Here is a 17,152-nt window from a genome sequence, read left to right on the forward strand (position 1 = left end):
AGCAATCCTAAAGAGGTCTACTCAGGAGTAAACTCCATTTTATTCAATGGCACTTATTCCCAGCAAAGTGTTTCTAAGATAGCATTGGCAAGCTTACAGTCCATCCTAAATACCTTGCATGTGGTCCTATTATTATTATTTACTCTATTTATAGTCCACCTTTCTTGCTAAGACTCTAGGCTGACTACAGTTCAATCAGACAGTATAAAACAACCAACTAACAATGTACTTTGAATAGGATTACCGAAATAAGAGAACAATGCAAACAAACTATCTAAGTCAAGGTATACTGTAAACAGTACAGAAAGAGGATTACAATGCAGTAAAAACAGGTAATACCTATAGTAATCACTGCAATGGACTACGATCCTATTCCATTAGAAGGAGCCCTCCTGGACCGTTCCATTCTACAATTCTACTCTCTTTTAAAATGCCCTTCTGAATGTGTTTTGCACATTCTGCAGAATGGCAGGTGTGTGTGTGTGTAGGGGGGCTTCCTGATCTCCCCAGGCTGGCCATTCCACAAGTTGGGAGCCACCACTCAGAATGCATATGAGTGGGCAGCTGCCAATCTTGCTTATTAGCTGGGGAGCACCTTTAGAAGGCTTTGCCCAGACGAGTGAAACGGTCACAGCAGAGCATAACAGGAGAGGCAGTCATGCACATATGCTGATCGAAGACCCTTGAATTGAACCTGGTAACTGATCAGTAACCAGTGCAGTGTCTGAAGAATGGGTGTGACATGTATGTTCTACCTACAGCCCAACAATAACTCAGCTGTGGGGTTCTGCACCAACTGGAATTTCTGAGTTATCTTCAAGGACGGACCTCAAATACAGTGCATTATAATACTCTAGCCTCAAGGTAACTATAGCATGGATCCATGTGGCCAGATCACCCATGTCAAGGTAGGGCATCATCTTTTGGGCCAAAAGAAGTCGGTTCTTCTATCAGAAAGTTACCATTATACTATATTGCACAATAACTATGATGTTCATTGCATTCTGATCATTTTAAATTTTTGTATGAAATTGGATTTAGTACAGTTCCTTAAATATAACTCATTTCAACTGTCCCTAGGCTGTTGTAGAGCTAGAAATTGGCACACAACTTACCCATTTTTACTGAACACTCGCAGCCACACTTGAAAATTTGGCCCCAGCAGACACAAGCAGTGCAGAGTAGTGAATGTAGAAAGGAGAACTGCAAATAAGAAGGTCTCAAGTACTGATCTGAAAGGAAGGGAAGCAGCAACAAAAAATCAAGCTACTGATTTCTTTAGAAAATGTGTATGCTGCCTCTCCAGAGAACCTCTGGAGGCCGCTCTCAAGGTAAAAACAATCCAGTAAAATCATAAAAGCAACAACATATGAATTATCAGTATTAAAACAAGCCATACAGTAAAGACAGGGCATACAAACAACATTCAGCAGCCTAGCATGATATCCATAAAGGAGTCGTCAGGTCAGGAGTTTACCCCCATATGCTAAACTGTTAAAAATAGTAGAATCCCACAGTTAAAATCCTTTGTAAAAATTAATGTTTTTGCCTGGTGCCTAAAGGACAGTAAAGTAGGCACCAGGCGAGTCTCAAGTGGGGAGGCCATTCCAAAGGCATCACACCACTGCTGGGGGGAAAAAGCCGTGTCTTTGGTTGTCACCTGCCTCACCTCTGCAGGATCATCTCAGCAAACCCAACAGAAAGCAAACTACAAGGTGTCATTACACTTCCTGTACTTCTACAGTAGAGGGGAAAGAGAAGCACAGTAGGCAACATTAAAGGAAGAGGAATAGTGAGATATTAAATTGGTTGCAGGAACAATTCTTGCATAGACTTTTTTAACCCACAGATCTATTCATTTATATTCCCAACTTCCAAAACTATTTCACTGGAAGCCTAAAGAGAATTACAGGACCTATTCAAGATAGAGAAAATTTCCTAGTTAATAAGGGTAAAAAATGGCATAGAAGATGCAACCATTCTGAAAAGAACTGGATTTGAATAAAAAATTCCTAGAGGTCAAAACTCTGATATATCAATGAAAGGTTATTTATCCTGACAGAGATTGTCAATGTTTGGGCTAACACCATCTCGTAGGTTATAACTGTTTCCAAGTCCAATATTACGCAGAATTATACCCTGCGAAATCCAGTGAAGCTTAGAAGGGTGTAACTCCACTTATGACTGCAATGCTAATTGCCTTACCTTCATATACCAAATGATTTCAACTCTGTTCCTAATTTTTTTCTACGTTGTATTTCATTAAAGAATGGCTTCGCTCATTAACTATATCAATAAAGGTGCTCTGTATATCAATTCTTCCTCCTTTCTCTTTTTTCTTTATTCAAATAGGTTTATACAAATAAAAAATCGTTTCACGTACTTCCAACAACAGTTTTCCAGCTTTAAATGTTGCCCTTGGAAAGGAGTAAGTATTTGTAGAAGGACAGAACTTCTGGTCTCTGCAGCCTTCTGCCGCAGAGCACTCTGCTAATTCAGCACTGCACCCACGCAGGGGAACAGCCGACCAAGCAATGCCAGTTTCTCCAAATTATTTTATTATTCCACAGTAAATCACTGATTTAGGGTACTTCATTATAGCTCACCATTTTAAACAAGTTTCATTAAAAGCCCAATTCTAAGCATGTTTGCTCAGAAGTAAATCCTACAGTTCTCACTGAGATAGTAAACCTGTGCACAGGCTGAACAACATCCGACTGCTGGCAGAGGAACCGAATGGCCAACTCCTCCTCAATACCAAAAATTCTCCCCACAGAAATGTGGCAAGGAGAGGGATTCTAGCCAGGCCTTTCCTAAATATGTTAATTTTCTATGCAGCAGGACTCCTTTATAAAATGGAATAACATATAATTATGTGCGCTCCAGACAAATGTTTGCCACCTCAGCGAAGATCACAGCTCACCAGGATTTACTTTCAAGTGAGTACAGGATCACGAATTTAAATACAGGGAATGCAAATCGTTAGACAGAACAGTGAGATCTATGTTTGATGATTCAAGCGACATTTTTAGACACTTACTCAATTAATGGTGCTCCATAAAGAACAATGATCCCATGAAATAAGATACAAGATGCGAAGAAGTACACAGAGGATCTTATAAACTTTGCCACCTTTTAAATAGAAGAAAAAAGTTTTTACATTAACAAGAGGGTAGAAGCCCTCTGATATAATTTATAAAAAAAAAAAATTCTGTTAACATTCCATTATGTGGGTACTGGCAAAGATGGAACCAAGGACAGCTCAGATGAGTTATCACCCTCAGAGCCAACTGAGTAGCTCAGGAGCATTTGGTGGCACAGCCATGCACCTTACTGTAATAAGGAGCATGGTGCAGTCAGAGCTGACAACTTTTAAAGTTCCATAGGTTTAATCTGGACAAGTGTAAGCACATTCATACGCTTCCCATTAAAGTCAATAAAACTTCCCTCTTAACTGCATCAAGATGTTTTAACAAGGGGGGGAGTGGAAGGAACTAAACATGTGACCTTATGAAAGCAAAGCTTGCTCTGCTGAATGTCACCCCTGCATCCTACTCCAGAGAGCAATGACCTTGACTACTATTCATCCGTTTTTTGAGTAAAAAGCTGACACATCATCACTTGCCATTTCAAGAAAGAGAAATCCTGTTCTTTGTATGACAAAATTATAGGGGAAAGTATGATTGCATAAGGTAGTGGTTAAGAGGATGAGCCCAGAAATCTATGACTGAAATCTGATTTCAATAGTGAGCTCATTAGAAAATAGAAGACGAGTCACTATTCTCTAAGCCTTGCCAACCCATCTGGTCTATCTTACATAAGTATTACTAAGATAACTTACATAATATTCTTTAAATGCTCTTTAAAGGCTTGAGATGCTCTGAGTAACATCATCACTATCTCTAAAGAATAAAGAGGCTAGCCCCTGCATGGATGACAGAAGGAGCTGAACCAGGTGACCCGCCAACACGGTAAGGGTCTCTCCATCATCAGGAGACTCCCCAGCTATCCAAAAAAATATGACATTGAAAATTATCCAAAAGTAAAAGGACTCCTCCCAAAAAAACAGCCTAATGAAGTTTGAGTATGCCCCAGGAACACCTTGAGAGCATTTGAGAGTTAGTTAAATGGGAAAAGGCGCAGAGTGGGAAGCTGCAGTTCTGCAGTCAAAAGCTCTGCTCACGATCTGAGTTTGAGCCCGACGGAAGTCAGTTTCAGGTAGCCAGCTCAAGGTTGACTCAGCCTTCCATCGTTCCAAGGTCAGTAAAATGAGTACCCAGCTTGCTGGGGGTAAAGTCTAGACAACTAGGGAAGGCAATGGCAAACCACCCTGTAAACACAGTCTGCCTAGCAAACATCATGATGTGACATCACCACATGGGTCAGTAATGATCCAGTGCCTGCACAGCGGACTACCTTTACCTTTTAAAGGAGAGAAGGGGACTAGCCTGCTCAAACTTCTGAGAGATCATAAAACAAAATTCTGGAGGGAGAGATCTTTGGGGCGGAGGAGGTAATCTCCAAATTATCACTGTCCCTGGCAATTCACTGCAGGCCTCAAGTTTGTTCCTTCTCATAGCAAAGTGTGCAGCTCATGCTGACCAACAAGGCTGCCAAACAGGGCCAAGGAGATTTCTGCATACTTGGGAAAATCCCAAGTACGCAGGTAAGTATTGCCCCCCCCCCTCCACAATAGAGGTGGACAGAATGACTGCACATGCAAGCTTCCTTCCTGCTGCTGCTGAATTTAGGCAAAATGCAGACTCCAGCCTGCAGACACAGGATGGGTGGCCATCAGGCGTAAGGGCAACTGCTTACTCCCCCTTGGCCTAGGAAGGAAGAGAAATTGGGCTGAAGGAGACACATTTTGAAGTGCTTATCTCATGACCCCAATTGCCCCCAGAAGTCTCCTTTACATGCCCATGCTGCTGAAGGAAGACTTAGGACAGCCAGCCTCAAACCTGATGATGGCTGGAGAATGTGTAGCACTGCTCTGGGATGGCTGGAGAACCACACAGTAGCACTACAGCTTTAGGACTATATAACATACTTGAAGCTACCAGGGAGCCCCCCTCAAAGGAGTTTAGCTATCTGTGCTTCAAATCTCCTGTTTCAGGTACATAAAGCCTGCAACAAGGTGCTAATGGTAGTACTAGACTTTCAGCTGGGTAATACCTAGGGTTCCCAGGGATACCTGCCACTGCCCACCAACACTCAGCTGTTTGACAGGCAGAAGCAGGCTGGCCAAAAAGGGAAGATTGGTGGCCACATATGATGATGTCACTTCCAGCACAATGCAGAAGTGCCAGCATCACACCAGGGGGACCTTTTATCACTTTCCCCCAAACCCTAGAGATACCCCATCACATTTCATTCTAAGGTCCATATCATACCAAAAATTAATTTAAAGCAGGATTTAGCCTTACCTTGTGGGCAACAGAGCTTCTTTTCATAGATGGATTTGGTTTAAGGATAAGATACAAAATTACGTTGATCGTACCAACACTTGCCGAACAGATGCACAACCATGTCAGGTGTGTTCCCAAGATCGAGAAGTTCTTCATAAACAGCGAGGGAATGAGAGTTGTTAAAATAATGGAAACTACACAGACAGCGTTGGCAGAAAGCAGCCTCTTTATTTCTGTATGTCTCATGGTGTTCTTTCTTCAGCTTCCACCTGTTGAGAAGCAGATTATTATATTTATATACTTATGCATACAGAGGAGCAATACTCTTCTTATAAAACACTTTGGAACAATGACAGTATGAATGTCTAAACTGATACACAAGTTTAAAACAATGCCACCTTCAGCACTACAACTCTAAAGCAGAGACTGCAATTGTACGCGCACTTATTTGGGACTTCAGTGAGACCTGATCACAAGAAAGGATGACTGTTGGAGAAAGGATCTGACCAACTGGTCAGACACAATAAAGCTTTTCTTGAATTTTAGAGAATGATCCCATAAGTTCCAGCGTGAGACCAAAGTTTTTACTTTAGAGCTTGTGGAAGTAGCTTATTAGATTTGATACCAGACAAGACAATAAAAAGCCTACTGTTGTTTTGGCCTTGTCCATTTTTGCAAGACAAGGAATACCAAATAATTCAAACTACACCTTTCCATTTTTCCTTCTCATCTTCTGAAATATGGAACTGCTTCATAGCAAAAGGCCATACAACCTTAACAGATGAAGACCAGTCCAAATAAAATCAATTACATCAAAAACAACCATGACAGGCCTGCTGAGCCTCTTCAGTCACAAAGTGCAGCCTCTACCCCATCTACTTCCACACCATCGCCATTCATCCTATGTCTTTTTCTGGTTCGCATCAGCTGCCCACAGAGACACTTCTCTATAATAGCGTTATTTCAACAGTACTACAGTGAAATATGGTAGCCAGAACCGGAGGACCTGCAGCCACTGGAAGGAGGAAGTGCACAGAACAGGCCTAGCAAAGCATGGCAGGAAAGGTGGCTGACTTGCTTTACACTTTAATGTAGTAACACTGGCATCATATAGTCACACCCTCTCAGCATAACAATGTTCAATGACTTTACAGTGAGTTTAGGACTGCAGCTTAAGGAGCCAGTCCTATATAGACTTAACTGGAAGTTTTATAGTGTCTCCTGTGATTTCCTAGCATGTGTGCACAAAATTACAGCCATGCAATACAATCCTATAAACAATGTTATATTTCATTCGAGTGAAGTCGGTGGGCTAAAGTACATCTAATTATTCATGGGAAGGTGTCATTAACGATAAAGAAATGACATAACTACTACCCCCACCACTGTCTCAAACAGGCAGAACGTCGGCATTTGGAATACAGCTGTCTAGACTATGTAAATAATTCACAGTGGGTAGCAGTGTTAGTCTGTCTGCAGTAGTAGAAAAGGCCAAGAGTCCAGTAGCCCCTTAAAGACTAACAAAAATATTTTCTGGCAGGGTATGAAAGCTCATACCCTGCCAGAAAATATTTTTGTTAGTCTTTAAGGGGCTACTGGACTCTTGGCCTTTTCTATTACTACATACAGTAGTATTACTACATACAGCAAGAGAAGTGAGCTGTGGCTCACGAAAGCTGATACCCTACCAGAAAATATTTTTGTTAGTCTTTAAGGGGCTACTGGACTCTTGCTCTTTTCTATTACTACATACAGTAGTATTACTACATACAGCAAGAGAAGTGAGCTGTGGCTCACGAAAGCTGATACCCTACCAGAAAATATTTTTGTTAGTCTTTAAGGGGCTACTGGACTCTTGCCCTTTTCGACTACTGCAGACTATGTAAAGGAAACCTTAACACGAAAGCCAACGTGTGTTCACTTGCAAGTAAAAAAAAAAATCAATTAAACTTCCCACTAAACACACATCTCAGGGGATGAGCATGTTGCCTCCGTCCCGACTTACTTGAGTGCAAGCCCCTACAAACTCAGTGGGACTTACTTTCAATTCGACATGAGCAGGATCGGGCTCAGCCCCAACTGGAATCCTCGATGTGGTTCCTTGCGAACAACTCTTCCCTCGGGGCACCTTACTTCCGAGTAAGTATTTAGGGGATTGGGATATGCAGCCTGCGTAACCTCAACCCCCCAAAAAAGGGGCTCACCTTACCTGTCTTCCACGAGCGACTGGGAGGAGCTTTCCCACCATGCACGTGACGCACAACCACGGACAGGCTCCGCCTCTCCTCCACAACAAACCGTGATAAAAAACTGACACGGGGGACAACCAATCGGATGGCGCACGAGGCGGACTCTTTGAGCCATCTCAACCAATAGGGGGGCGGAACTTCCGTCCGGAAACCAGGAAAAGGGTGACTGCGCGTTCGCCGGAAGTCGGAGCGGGTGGTGGCGGTTGACGAGTTTTTCAGTCGACCGTTGTGGTCGTTTTTGTTCCCCCCCCCCCCCGTTGTGTGGGGACTCCGTCGCGGGTGATTCGCCATGGTGTGCGAGAAGTGTAAGTTACTCGTGCGTTAGAGGGGTACGAGGCGGAAGGAATGGGTGTCGGTTGTGGGGGGGGGGCGTGACGTAACGAGAAGGGGATGCTGTTGAAAGAGCTGGAGGGGAGTCCCCCTGATAGAAACACGTGCCACGAAGTCTTTAAATTCTTGAGCACGTTAAGACCTCCCCCACCCCCGAGGCTGACTCTTGTGTCTCTGCATGATTCATTGCTCCTGCTCTGGCTCTTTCTTAGTCCCCTTCTGTTGTGGGGGCAACGATCCTGCTTGGTCTCCGCATCATGTGGGCCTGGAACAGTCTGTTGTTCTGGATACAGAAGTGCAGCAGTGCTATAGGAGTTTCTTCCTTGCTGCTGGGTCTGAATCACTGTTTTGAACTGGTCTCTCTTGAATCAGCCTCTGCTGGAGGTGGGAGATACTACTGCACTTGTGTCCCTTTTCAGAACTCAAATCCACAATTCAGAGACAGGCATGCTCAGATCAGTAATCCACGCAGACACATGGAGAGGTACTCTCCTGTGAGCATGAGCAATTCTTAACGCTTTCATAGTCTGAATTTTTTAAATATTGTCTCCAATTTTAATTCAGGGAAGGGAAAGGCAAGTTGTGGCTATCCAGAATTTAAGAAACTTCCACAGAGCATGTAGAGGAAAGAGGAACCACTAATGTAATATGAAGTAGGATGGAATTGTTATAGTGGTACTGGAGAGGTGAGATGAGAACTTGTTCCTTCATAGGAGGACTAGGCATTAATGTTTAGCAGTGGTGGGGCCAGTTGCCCTATTAAGCTGTTGGGTGTCCAATAGCGGTTAGTATTTATATAGGTTTTTAAAGGTTGATGAGTATTGTTCTTACCATATCGCATATGAGGGTCTAGGATAGAGTGCCTTGCCTAAGGCTACCTAGTTAATTCATGGCAGAGATGAGATTCTAACTAAAAGGTTTCTGATGTATGACTTAGTCACTAATCTGTACCAGCTCTCAAACTATTGGAAATTCAGGAGGTGGGATTTGAATTTACAGTTCTAGAGAGACAAACTTGAGAAACAAACTATGATGTGTCCTAAGCATATCTAATGAAGGGGCTCCCTCATTTAGTAATGTTTACATACCAAGTTATAACAACTATTCATAGTGCAAGTTCTGCATACATAGCCCTAAATGGAGGTAGGCTGGTTGTGAGCTTTTGAAAATAGATGCCACTTGGGGTGTTGCAGATACATAGATTTGATTCTCTGTGAGACAGATGCTAAACCCACAACATATCATCATGGTACTAAGACAAACAGCCATTATGCTGAGCAAGTGCAACTGACTTGTAAACCATACAGTATAAAAGAGCTTACTTTGTTCTCAAACATCAAGCTTTAATAATTTGAGGCAGGCTCATCCACAGTGTATTTTTCATCCATATGACCAGTCCTGATCTTCTCTGGGCAATACATGGCAATAAGCAGACGTTCCTTTGATAACCAAAACTGAAGAAAATGTAGATATGATTGCAGGAATTTCTGATGATCATATCCATGTCTGTTTTGCTTAGATCTGAGTATCCTACTCTAAAACATAATCTGCAAATCTCCCCTTTCCTGAATGTAATCTTTTTATTTGCATAACCTTATCTATGTCTTCTGTTCTGCTTAATCAGTATTTATGCATTCGTATGATTTGGAGCCATTTATGTTTACTAAAGTAAGCCTTACTCTGATCATTACGCCTAGGTAATCATGCTTAGGACTGCCACTTTGGTGTTGCATGCATATTATGCTCCTAAGGAGTAGACTTTTATGACTTTTATTCTGTATTTCTATTCAGGTGAGAAGAAACTTGGTACTGTAATTACACCAGATACATGGAAAGATGGTGCGCGAAACACTACAGGTATTCTTAAATATATGTATTGCTACAAAATGTATTTGTGACTTATATGTATTAGGAAAACTTCATGTTTGCTACTGAGATCTATAAGCCTGAAAAACAGCAGTTGGTATGCAGAATTTTACTTTAAAATGTTTTTTCTTTAATAACTTATTGCAGGATGTCAATATTTAAGGCCCACTACTCGTATATAATCTTTTAGCTTGTTGTTTAGTTCCTGGATCTTTATGCACAAAAAAGTCCTTGCTAGTGAAAGACAATTGTATATGTGCATGAATCCCTGGGCAGGTTACCTTTGTACCTACCTTTAACACTGAGAGAAAGTGTATAGGAACTTTACTTGAAAGAAATGTACTGATGAAGCTTGTTTAAAGTAATCTTTGTCACTTCATCATATGGGCATCAATGAACCTGCTTTAAAGCATCTTGCAATTTCAGCAATGTGTGTAGAAATTGAAGTTATTTATAGAACTCTGTCGCTGTTTCTCAATCTTTTGACACATAAGGAGCAAATTTTCTTTGAGGATTAAAATTGAAGTCTCTTTCATATTATATTTGAGTAGTGCAGAGACCTGTGTTAACATCTAGAATACCCAATGAATGTTGCCTGGCAATGTCCTGCCTTCTTCATGCCCAGTGAACTGGATTCATTGATGGTTTGGCAATTACGATGCTCCTGGACAATGGAGGAAAGAGTCCCTAGCTTGGTTGAATATAGTTAAAAGGATATCAGGCAACAGTAGTGGGGAAGGTTCTGACTGGAGAGCTGTTGTCAGTCGGAGCAAATAGTACTGAACTAGATGTAAGACAGATTCATACATCCATGTGTGATGCTTCTAGGATTGTGCCCATCATCTATAGTGCAGGCTGAATCACGATCTATTTGTATTCCTTCCTTTGGATTGCTGTTGCTGCTCATGTGCTCTCAGAGATGAACACTTAGAACCGTACTAAGCTCCTCCAGGCGTAAAATGGTGGATGCAACTCACATAGTGGCTTACATTTTCAAGAAACACTTTTGCTCTAGTTTGGCGTCATCATCTGACCATATACTCAATTTCATGCTCTTTTTACTTTCTGTGGCTCTATGGGATCAGTGCATCACTGAGTTTCATGTAAGCTTGTGGACATAGTTCAGCTCTGTATGGTTCTTCTGATTGCTAGGCTAGTTGAGGGCCCACCCCTACCCAGAACTCTTAATCTAGATGTATATTGGCGACAAATATTATAATATTAGTTTCTTATGTCATTGGACCACTTCAAGCTCATCAGTAGTCTATACATTTCTTCTTTGAGGACTTGTGTCCATGTTTCACAAATATGCTGCTTCTGGCTTCAGTCCTGAGGTACAGTTTGCCATTGTTCTATACCACCTTCAGTGTCCATATGTATAGTGCATCAGATACTAGAACTTCCTGGAGAGGCAGCATAGAAATACTGTCAATAAGCAAACTTCCTTTGTGTAGACAGCTTGCACATTTGCATCTCTCTTTTGGGGGAACATCTTTGTTGTCTTTGCATTGCTTTTGGTAAATCTTTGATAAATTGTAACAAAATGCTTTTGTTATAAGTTTATTAACTTTTGTTTTATAGAAAGTGGTGGGCGAAAACTAAATGAAAATAAGGCATTGACATCAAAGAAGGCAAGGTAATTGATGTTCAATATTTTTACAGAACAAAACATTGCATGTCCAATCCCCCCTCCCTCTCTGGTCTCCATATTCCTCTAATTTTTTTCTTCTTTCCTGAATCCCTGTTCCTTCCATTTTCCCTGCCCTGTTTTTCCTTGGTACTTCTTCCTCTTTTTCCTTCCCATATCCTGGCTCTCTTTTGTCCTTGTTCCGTCTTACATTTCCTAGGGTCACGTTAGATGACCTAGGAGCTTCGTCTAACTTTTCCTTCACCCCACGAATGCTTCCTTCCACAGTCAACACTCGGCCTGCTGCCATTACATCCGTATCTTGATTTGCCACTTATTTCTCTTGCCCCTGTCCTTCAGCATGGCCTGTCTTCCCGATACTTGGCCCACACCTCCTGGCACTTCATCTCAACTCCTTGGCCTGCTGTCATGTGCACTCAGCATCGGTGAGGGAATGGAGTGATGGGAATGAGGTTGCGTGGCTAGAGTAGCTGCCCAAACAGACAAACAGCAGTGGTGTGGGGAGGGGAGAGGCCATGCATCCTCTTTCCCACCAGTTGTAATCTTTCTGTTTTTGTCTACAGTCCTACAAGCATGATGTAGCAGGGCAGAAATGAAAAGGCAAAGTTGGCAACTAACTTATATGTCAGTTGCTTTTGTACCACTTCTGATTTTGAAAACTTTTTACAATATATGGTTTTCATAGGTCTTCTGGGCTATTTTACCCACTTGCAAAAGAGATATGATCAAAAATTTCTTGGAAAACATCTGGTATGTGAAGATAATGACATGCAAGCCAGCTTCTAATCTACAGTAAATCAAAAGTGAAGCACAACATTTGATTGTCTTTATGCAGATGTAACTAGAAAACTTCTTTGGATCTCATTATTGTTTGTATCTTTTCCTTTTCACTTTTGCTCCTGCTCTCCCCCCCCCCACATCAACTGTATAAAAGTAAATAGGGATACTTCATGTGTTCTATACAATAGGTAATTCATGTTTCTATGCTTTTTTTTGTTTTTTTGCTGTTGGTCTTTCTAGATTTGATCCTTATGGCAAAAACAAATTTGCAATATGCCGAATTTGTAAAAGTTCAGTTCACCAGCCAGGCTCTCACTACTGCCAAGGATGTGCTTACAAAAAGGGTGAGGCATTTAACATACTTTCTTTTAATTTGTTTTCTTACTAGCTGTAATAAGTACGTTGTTTGTACACCAGGAACTAAAATTACCAGTAATCTATCTGTCTTTCAGTATTCCAGTATAGAAAAAATTGAAACTTTTTCATGCTACTGAGTGCAACAACAATGTGCATATAAAATGTGTCTATAATACAACAAGTGCCCCCCATTTCAGAGTCTGTGTTACAGAGAAGTTGGCCATATTCACATCTACACACTTTGAAATAGGGAGATGAGATTTTAGTTCCTTCCTCCTCAGATAGATATAAATGGCCTCCAAAGCAGGTTTTCAGATTACATGCTTAGCAGTTATTATGGCATTTCTATGACTGCATGAAAATCTTAGCCAGTTTTGCCATATTGTATATGATTGCCATGTGTTTCTTGGTCCATTCAGTTGTAACAGCTAATTTGTAAACCTATTTAAGAGAATCTAGAAAAGTTTTTAGGGTACCAATTTCAGATGGCTGTTTTTTCTTTCATGTGAAGAAAGCCAATTTTTCAATTAATTGTAATGAGTAAAACTACCAGGAAGGCTCCATTCGTGGCTGAATTGTCAGAGTAGCTGTCCAAGAGTTGCCATTAGCTGCTCTTAATTTTACATTAGTCCTAGGGTATGGTTTGAAGGCACCTGATAGCAGTAGAGATGTGAAGGCCTGGAAAAAAAGAATTAGGAGGGGCATTTCCCCCCCCTTTTGCCCATTGCCTTCTTTTCAGTTTTTCCAGTGCAAAAATTGGAAATTTTGAGGAGTACTGAAAAACAACAACTCCTACGAACAATTTTATTTTCAAATGAGCAAAGTGGTCTTAAAGACATGGTGAACATGCTGTTGACATTGGGGAGGGGCAGTAGTTCAGTGGCAGAGTATCTGCTTGGCATGCAGAATCCTCGGCATCTCCAGTTAAATGGACTGGGCAAGTAGGTGATGTGAAAGACCTCTACCTGAGACTCTGGGGAGCTGCTGCTGGTCTGAGTAGACAATACTGACCTTGATGGACCCAAGGGTCTGATTCAGTATAAGGCAGCTTCATTTGTTCATATACAGATCTTAAATCAAAGATGTATTTCTGCACCTAGAAGGATACCTAATCTTCATGAAGAGACCATGCAGGGCTTTCATTGCTTCCCAACAGTCGCATGCTTTCTTTTGTTTTTTTGACCTAAAGTGGCTGACTTTTTCACCTCTTCCTCAAACCACTGTGACACAGTTAGCCACAAATCAGGTAAAAAGTAGCTTATTGCCTACTTTGCAGAAGAGAAAAAAGATTAGAAGCTTGGGTGGGGGGGAACTGCGCCAAAGCTTCAGAGGAAGACTGAACGTTTTATTGAGAACTTAGTTCTCTCTTCCCAAACGGCAAAAATTAAGGTGCACATGCTAAGGTAGCGTAGGGTTCATCAGCTTGCAATTTTGTCTCAAGTATTGGGTTTGTTGGCAGTTTTGCTTGTACCAAATTAAGGCATTTATAATTTTTGAAGTCCATAACTATGTCAAATATTACTGTTTTATATCTGGGTACGTGATAAATGATGCATTTTATGTTGTTAAAGCAGTAAAATTAGTTTAGGTTTGATAGGACATGGGCAGAGCAATCGTGAGTGCGGGGGATAGTTGGGGGCAGCCGGAGACGGCACAGCTGTGCCGCCTCCTGAGAGGCTCACAGCAGTGCAGTGGGGGAAATAAATTCAGTTCCCCCCCCCCACCAAGCCCTGTTAAGCTCCTCCATTGAGTTACATGGGGCTAAGCCAGCTATTTTGCAGGGAAAGTTCGTGTCTGTAAAAGGGGGCATCCCTGGGTCAGTAGGGCTTAGGGAGCTTACTAATGTCACCTCTGCCCCCGGGGTCATGGGTCATGCCAGCTCCTAAGCAGCTCCAAAACACACTCAGGATTGCTTGGCAAGTATTACCTATACTTCAATCCCTCCCCCAAAAAAATCTATTTTTCTGCAAGGTGGGGAAGAGGGGAAAAATTGATTTTTTTTTCTCATGGCTTCAAAATTTCTGGAAATTTTACATCTCTAGATAGAGATGAAACTTGCTGAAACTAAGCAGGAATGGATCTTAGCGGGTAGTTGGAAAGCCTCCTGGGAACCCCATGTAGCATCCCTACCCCTTGAATTTCATGAATGAAGAAAGAAGGGATAGAAATGAAACATTTGAAACATCAAAAGATAATTTCAATGTTATGCTGTTTGCATTAGTAGCAGATGTTTGTTTTAACTTCACTGTGTTTTTCTTTAATAGGCATCTGCTCAATGTGTGGAAAGAAAGTCCTGGATACAAAAAACTACAAGCAAACATCTGTATAGTTGTATACTGTGAGCTCTTCTCATTCACCCCCTTTGAGATTAAGCACAGTTAACAAACATTATCAACTTGGGCCAAATGCTGAAAGGGTCCCCCATAATTTACTTGGGCTTCTAGTGGTATTGTTCTGACTTTGTAACTGGCTACAAAATGGTCCAATTAATGTTTGTGCTACTTTTACTATAAGGGAGCCTTACACTTCCTTATAACTTGATCTGGTTGTAATCACTATTTGAATTTTTGATATACTGATACGAGAGAGATCCACCAGTGGCACTTAGTGGTATAAATATTTATACATCTTATTATAAGCACACATTGTCTGAACTTAAAAAATCTAAAAGAAATCTGTGGAAAATGCAAGGCTGAAACTATTTATCAACTTTTTCTTCATCGGTTGATAACCTGCAGGATTTAGTGGTTGTATTGTGAGCTGCTGAATGTGCCAGCAGTAGAAACAAATAGCAAGTTTGCATCTATGTTTAATAAAGTACACCGTGCAAGCCAAGCCATATGGAGCCCCCTGGGGCCCCATAAACTTCCTAGGTTTGTTCCCTGCTGTTACGTCACATAGTTGAAGGCTGTGTGTCCAGCTTGGCAGGTCCCAAGTTCTGAGGCCCTATGCAATAGGTTTCAGTGAAGACTATTTTCTTTTAATCTGGGTTTGTTTGACTGAAATATAAGATGGAGTTTACAAGGCTGATGTAAATTAGACTTTCTTTGTGGTGTCAATTAAGTATTGAGGCACAGCTTTAACATAAAGGAGACACTGTATGTAAATGTGTTTTCAGTAGGTTGCATTAAAACAGAGGTGATCCAGGAATCTTAATTATTTTGTGTGTGTTCTGTTCTTGTGCAATGTGTATCATTTTCCTTTTCAGGACATATTACTAGCTGTTCATTCATTCATAATCATCTCCATTATGGGGATGGTTCCTTTGAACTGGTGCTGGGTCTTGACTGTGAATCCCCAATTTGTATGATTCTTTATGTACATGTGTGCATGGGTTCTACCTGGTAGGGTGTTTTTACATGGAGTGCTTTGTTACTGTTTGATATTTGTTTTGAACAACATCTTTATGCTTGGTGAAAGAATGTCCTTTAAGGGCTAATCAGTCAGACATGTGCTTCTCAAGGGCACAATTTCTGACTTCAGGGAGGCAAAATTTGGGGAGGTTCAAGAATAGCTTCTACATACATTCAACAGTAATTTGTTGTAGGAGCATTTCTTGTGCTAGTACGATCAGCTGTCAATTCTGTACAGTCAGCAGAATTATACTGCATGTGAGATTGCTGGCAAGGGACATATATAGGAAACATTCGTGGTTTTTCAAGCATTCTTCCACATTGTCGTAGTTAATTGTAAAGGACTACTAATTATTTCAGGAAGCAAAGGTTCTATTGTAACTACATACAGTTTTGGACAAGAGGCTTAGCTCTGGTATTGAGCAATGTCTTCTAATTCTGTAGTCGAGAAGTAATTCCTTGTAGCAAGAGGAGGGAACTTTGTGGAGAAAATTAAGGGATTTTCTTGTGAGTCTTCAGGTCAAGGAGTTAAGAATATTTGCTAGTGCACAATGCTTCATTCAAAATGTTGTATAACAGAAAATTGTATGAGAAAGTTTAAAAGTAAATTGTTGACTATCATGTGGTTTGTTATGTAATGGATGTTGGCTGCCTTCCATAACAGGATGTGCTTTCTTTGTCTGATGTCAACGTTCCTGTGTCCCGAGTTTATGTACTTCCTGCTTTTTGGAGAGTATAATACTCCACTTAATTTCTTTGTACATGATCCTTTCCCTTTTTTCTGTACATCCCAATAGGCATTTACATACATCTATCATATCTGCACCACGACTAACCTGAGCAATCAGTACCTCCTCCCTCTTCCCTCCTATGTTCTGTTGCTATATATAAAGAAAAAAAGAGTTTGCGTGGATGATAAATGAAACTTTATTTACGTTATTTATAGTCTACTGTGACAAGCCTGAGGGGAAGCACCAGCCTCCTAAGATTTTTGGGATCTAGGTGTGTTTTGAACTATAAACCTTCCCCTCACTTTCCAAGTGTTCTACAGATAGTGAGGGTATAGGCTTTGGATTTGCTGCTGTGAGGTAAGTTTTGTGGTGCACAAGGAGTTTATGGAGATCACTGAGGCAGGATTTGAATATAAACAAAGATTTATTT

General features: G+C 41.1%; 2 protein-coding genes across 2 annotated transcripts in view; one reads left to right on the forward strand and one right to left on the reverse strand.

Annotated features, from left to right (window-relative positions):
* PIGF (phosphatidylinositol glycan anchor biosynthesis class F) overlaps window positions 1-5,677 on the reverse strand; it is a 34,929-nt gene extending 29,252 nt beyond the window's left edge. The window contains exons 1-3 of the mRNA XM_056852499.1: window positions 5,427-5,677; window positions 3,041-3,132; window positions 1,116-1,232 (exon numbers count right to left, since the gene is read on the reverse strand). Of these exons, the coding sequence (XP_056708477.1) occupies window positions 1,116-1,232; window positions 3,041-3,132; window positions 5,427-5,654 (437 nt within the window). The 5' untranslated portion in view covers window positions 5,655-5,677. The remainder of the gene's footprint in view (window positions 1-1,115; window positions 1,233-3,040; window positions 3,133-5,426) is intronic.
* Window positions 5,678-7,922: 2,245 nt separating this feature from the next.
* Window positions 7,923-15,035, forward strand: CRIPT (CXXC repeat containing interactor of PDZ3 domain). Its single transcript, XM_056853281.1, has 5 exons — window positions 7,923-7,962; window positions 9,779-9,844; window positions 11,435-11,489; window positions 12,522-12,625; window positions 14,903-15,035. Exons 1-5 carry the CDS (start codon window positions 7,947-7,949, stop codon window positions 14,965-14,967), a joined length of 306 nt encoding a protein of 101 aa, XP_056709259.1. The 5' UTR covers window positions 7,923-7,946; the 3' UTR covers window positions 14,968-15,035.
* Window positions 15,036-17,152: the final 2,117 nt, after the last annotated feature.

This window comes from Euleptes europaea, chromosome 7 (assembly GCF_029931775.1).
Source record: "Euleptes europaea isolate rEulEur1 chromosome 7, rEulEur1.hap1, whole genome shotgun sequence".
Taxonomy (NCBI): domain Eukaryota; kingdom Metazoa; phylum Chordata; class Lepidosauria; order Squamata; family Sphaerodactylidae; genus Euleptes; species Euleptes europaea.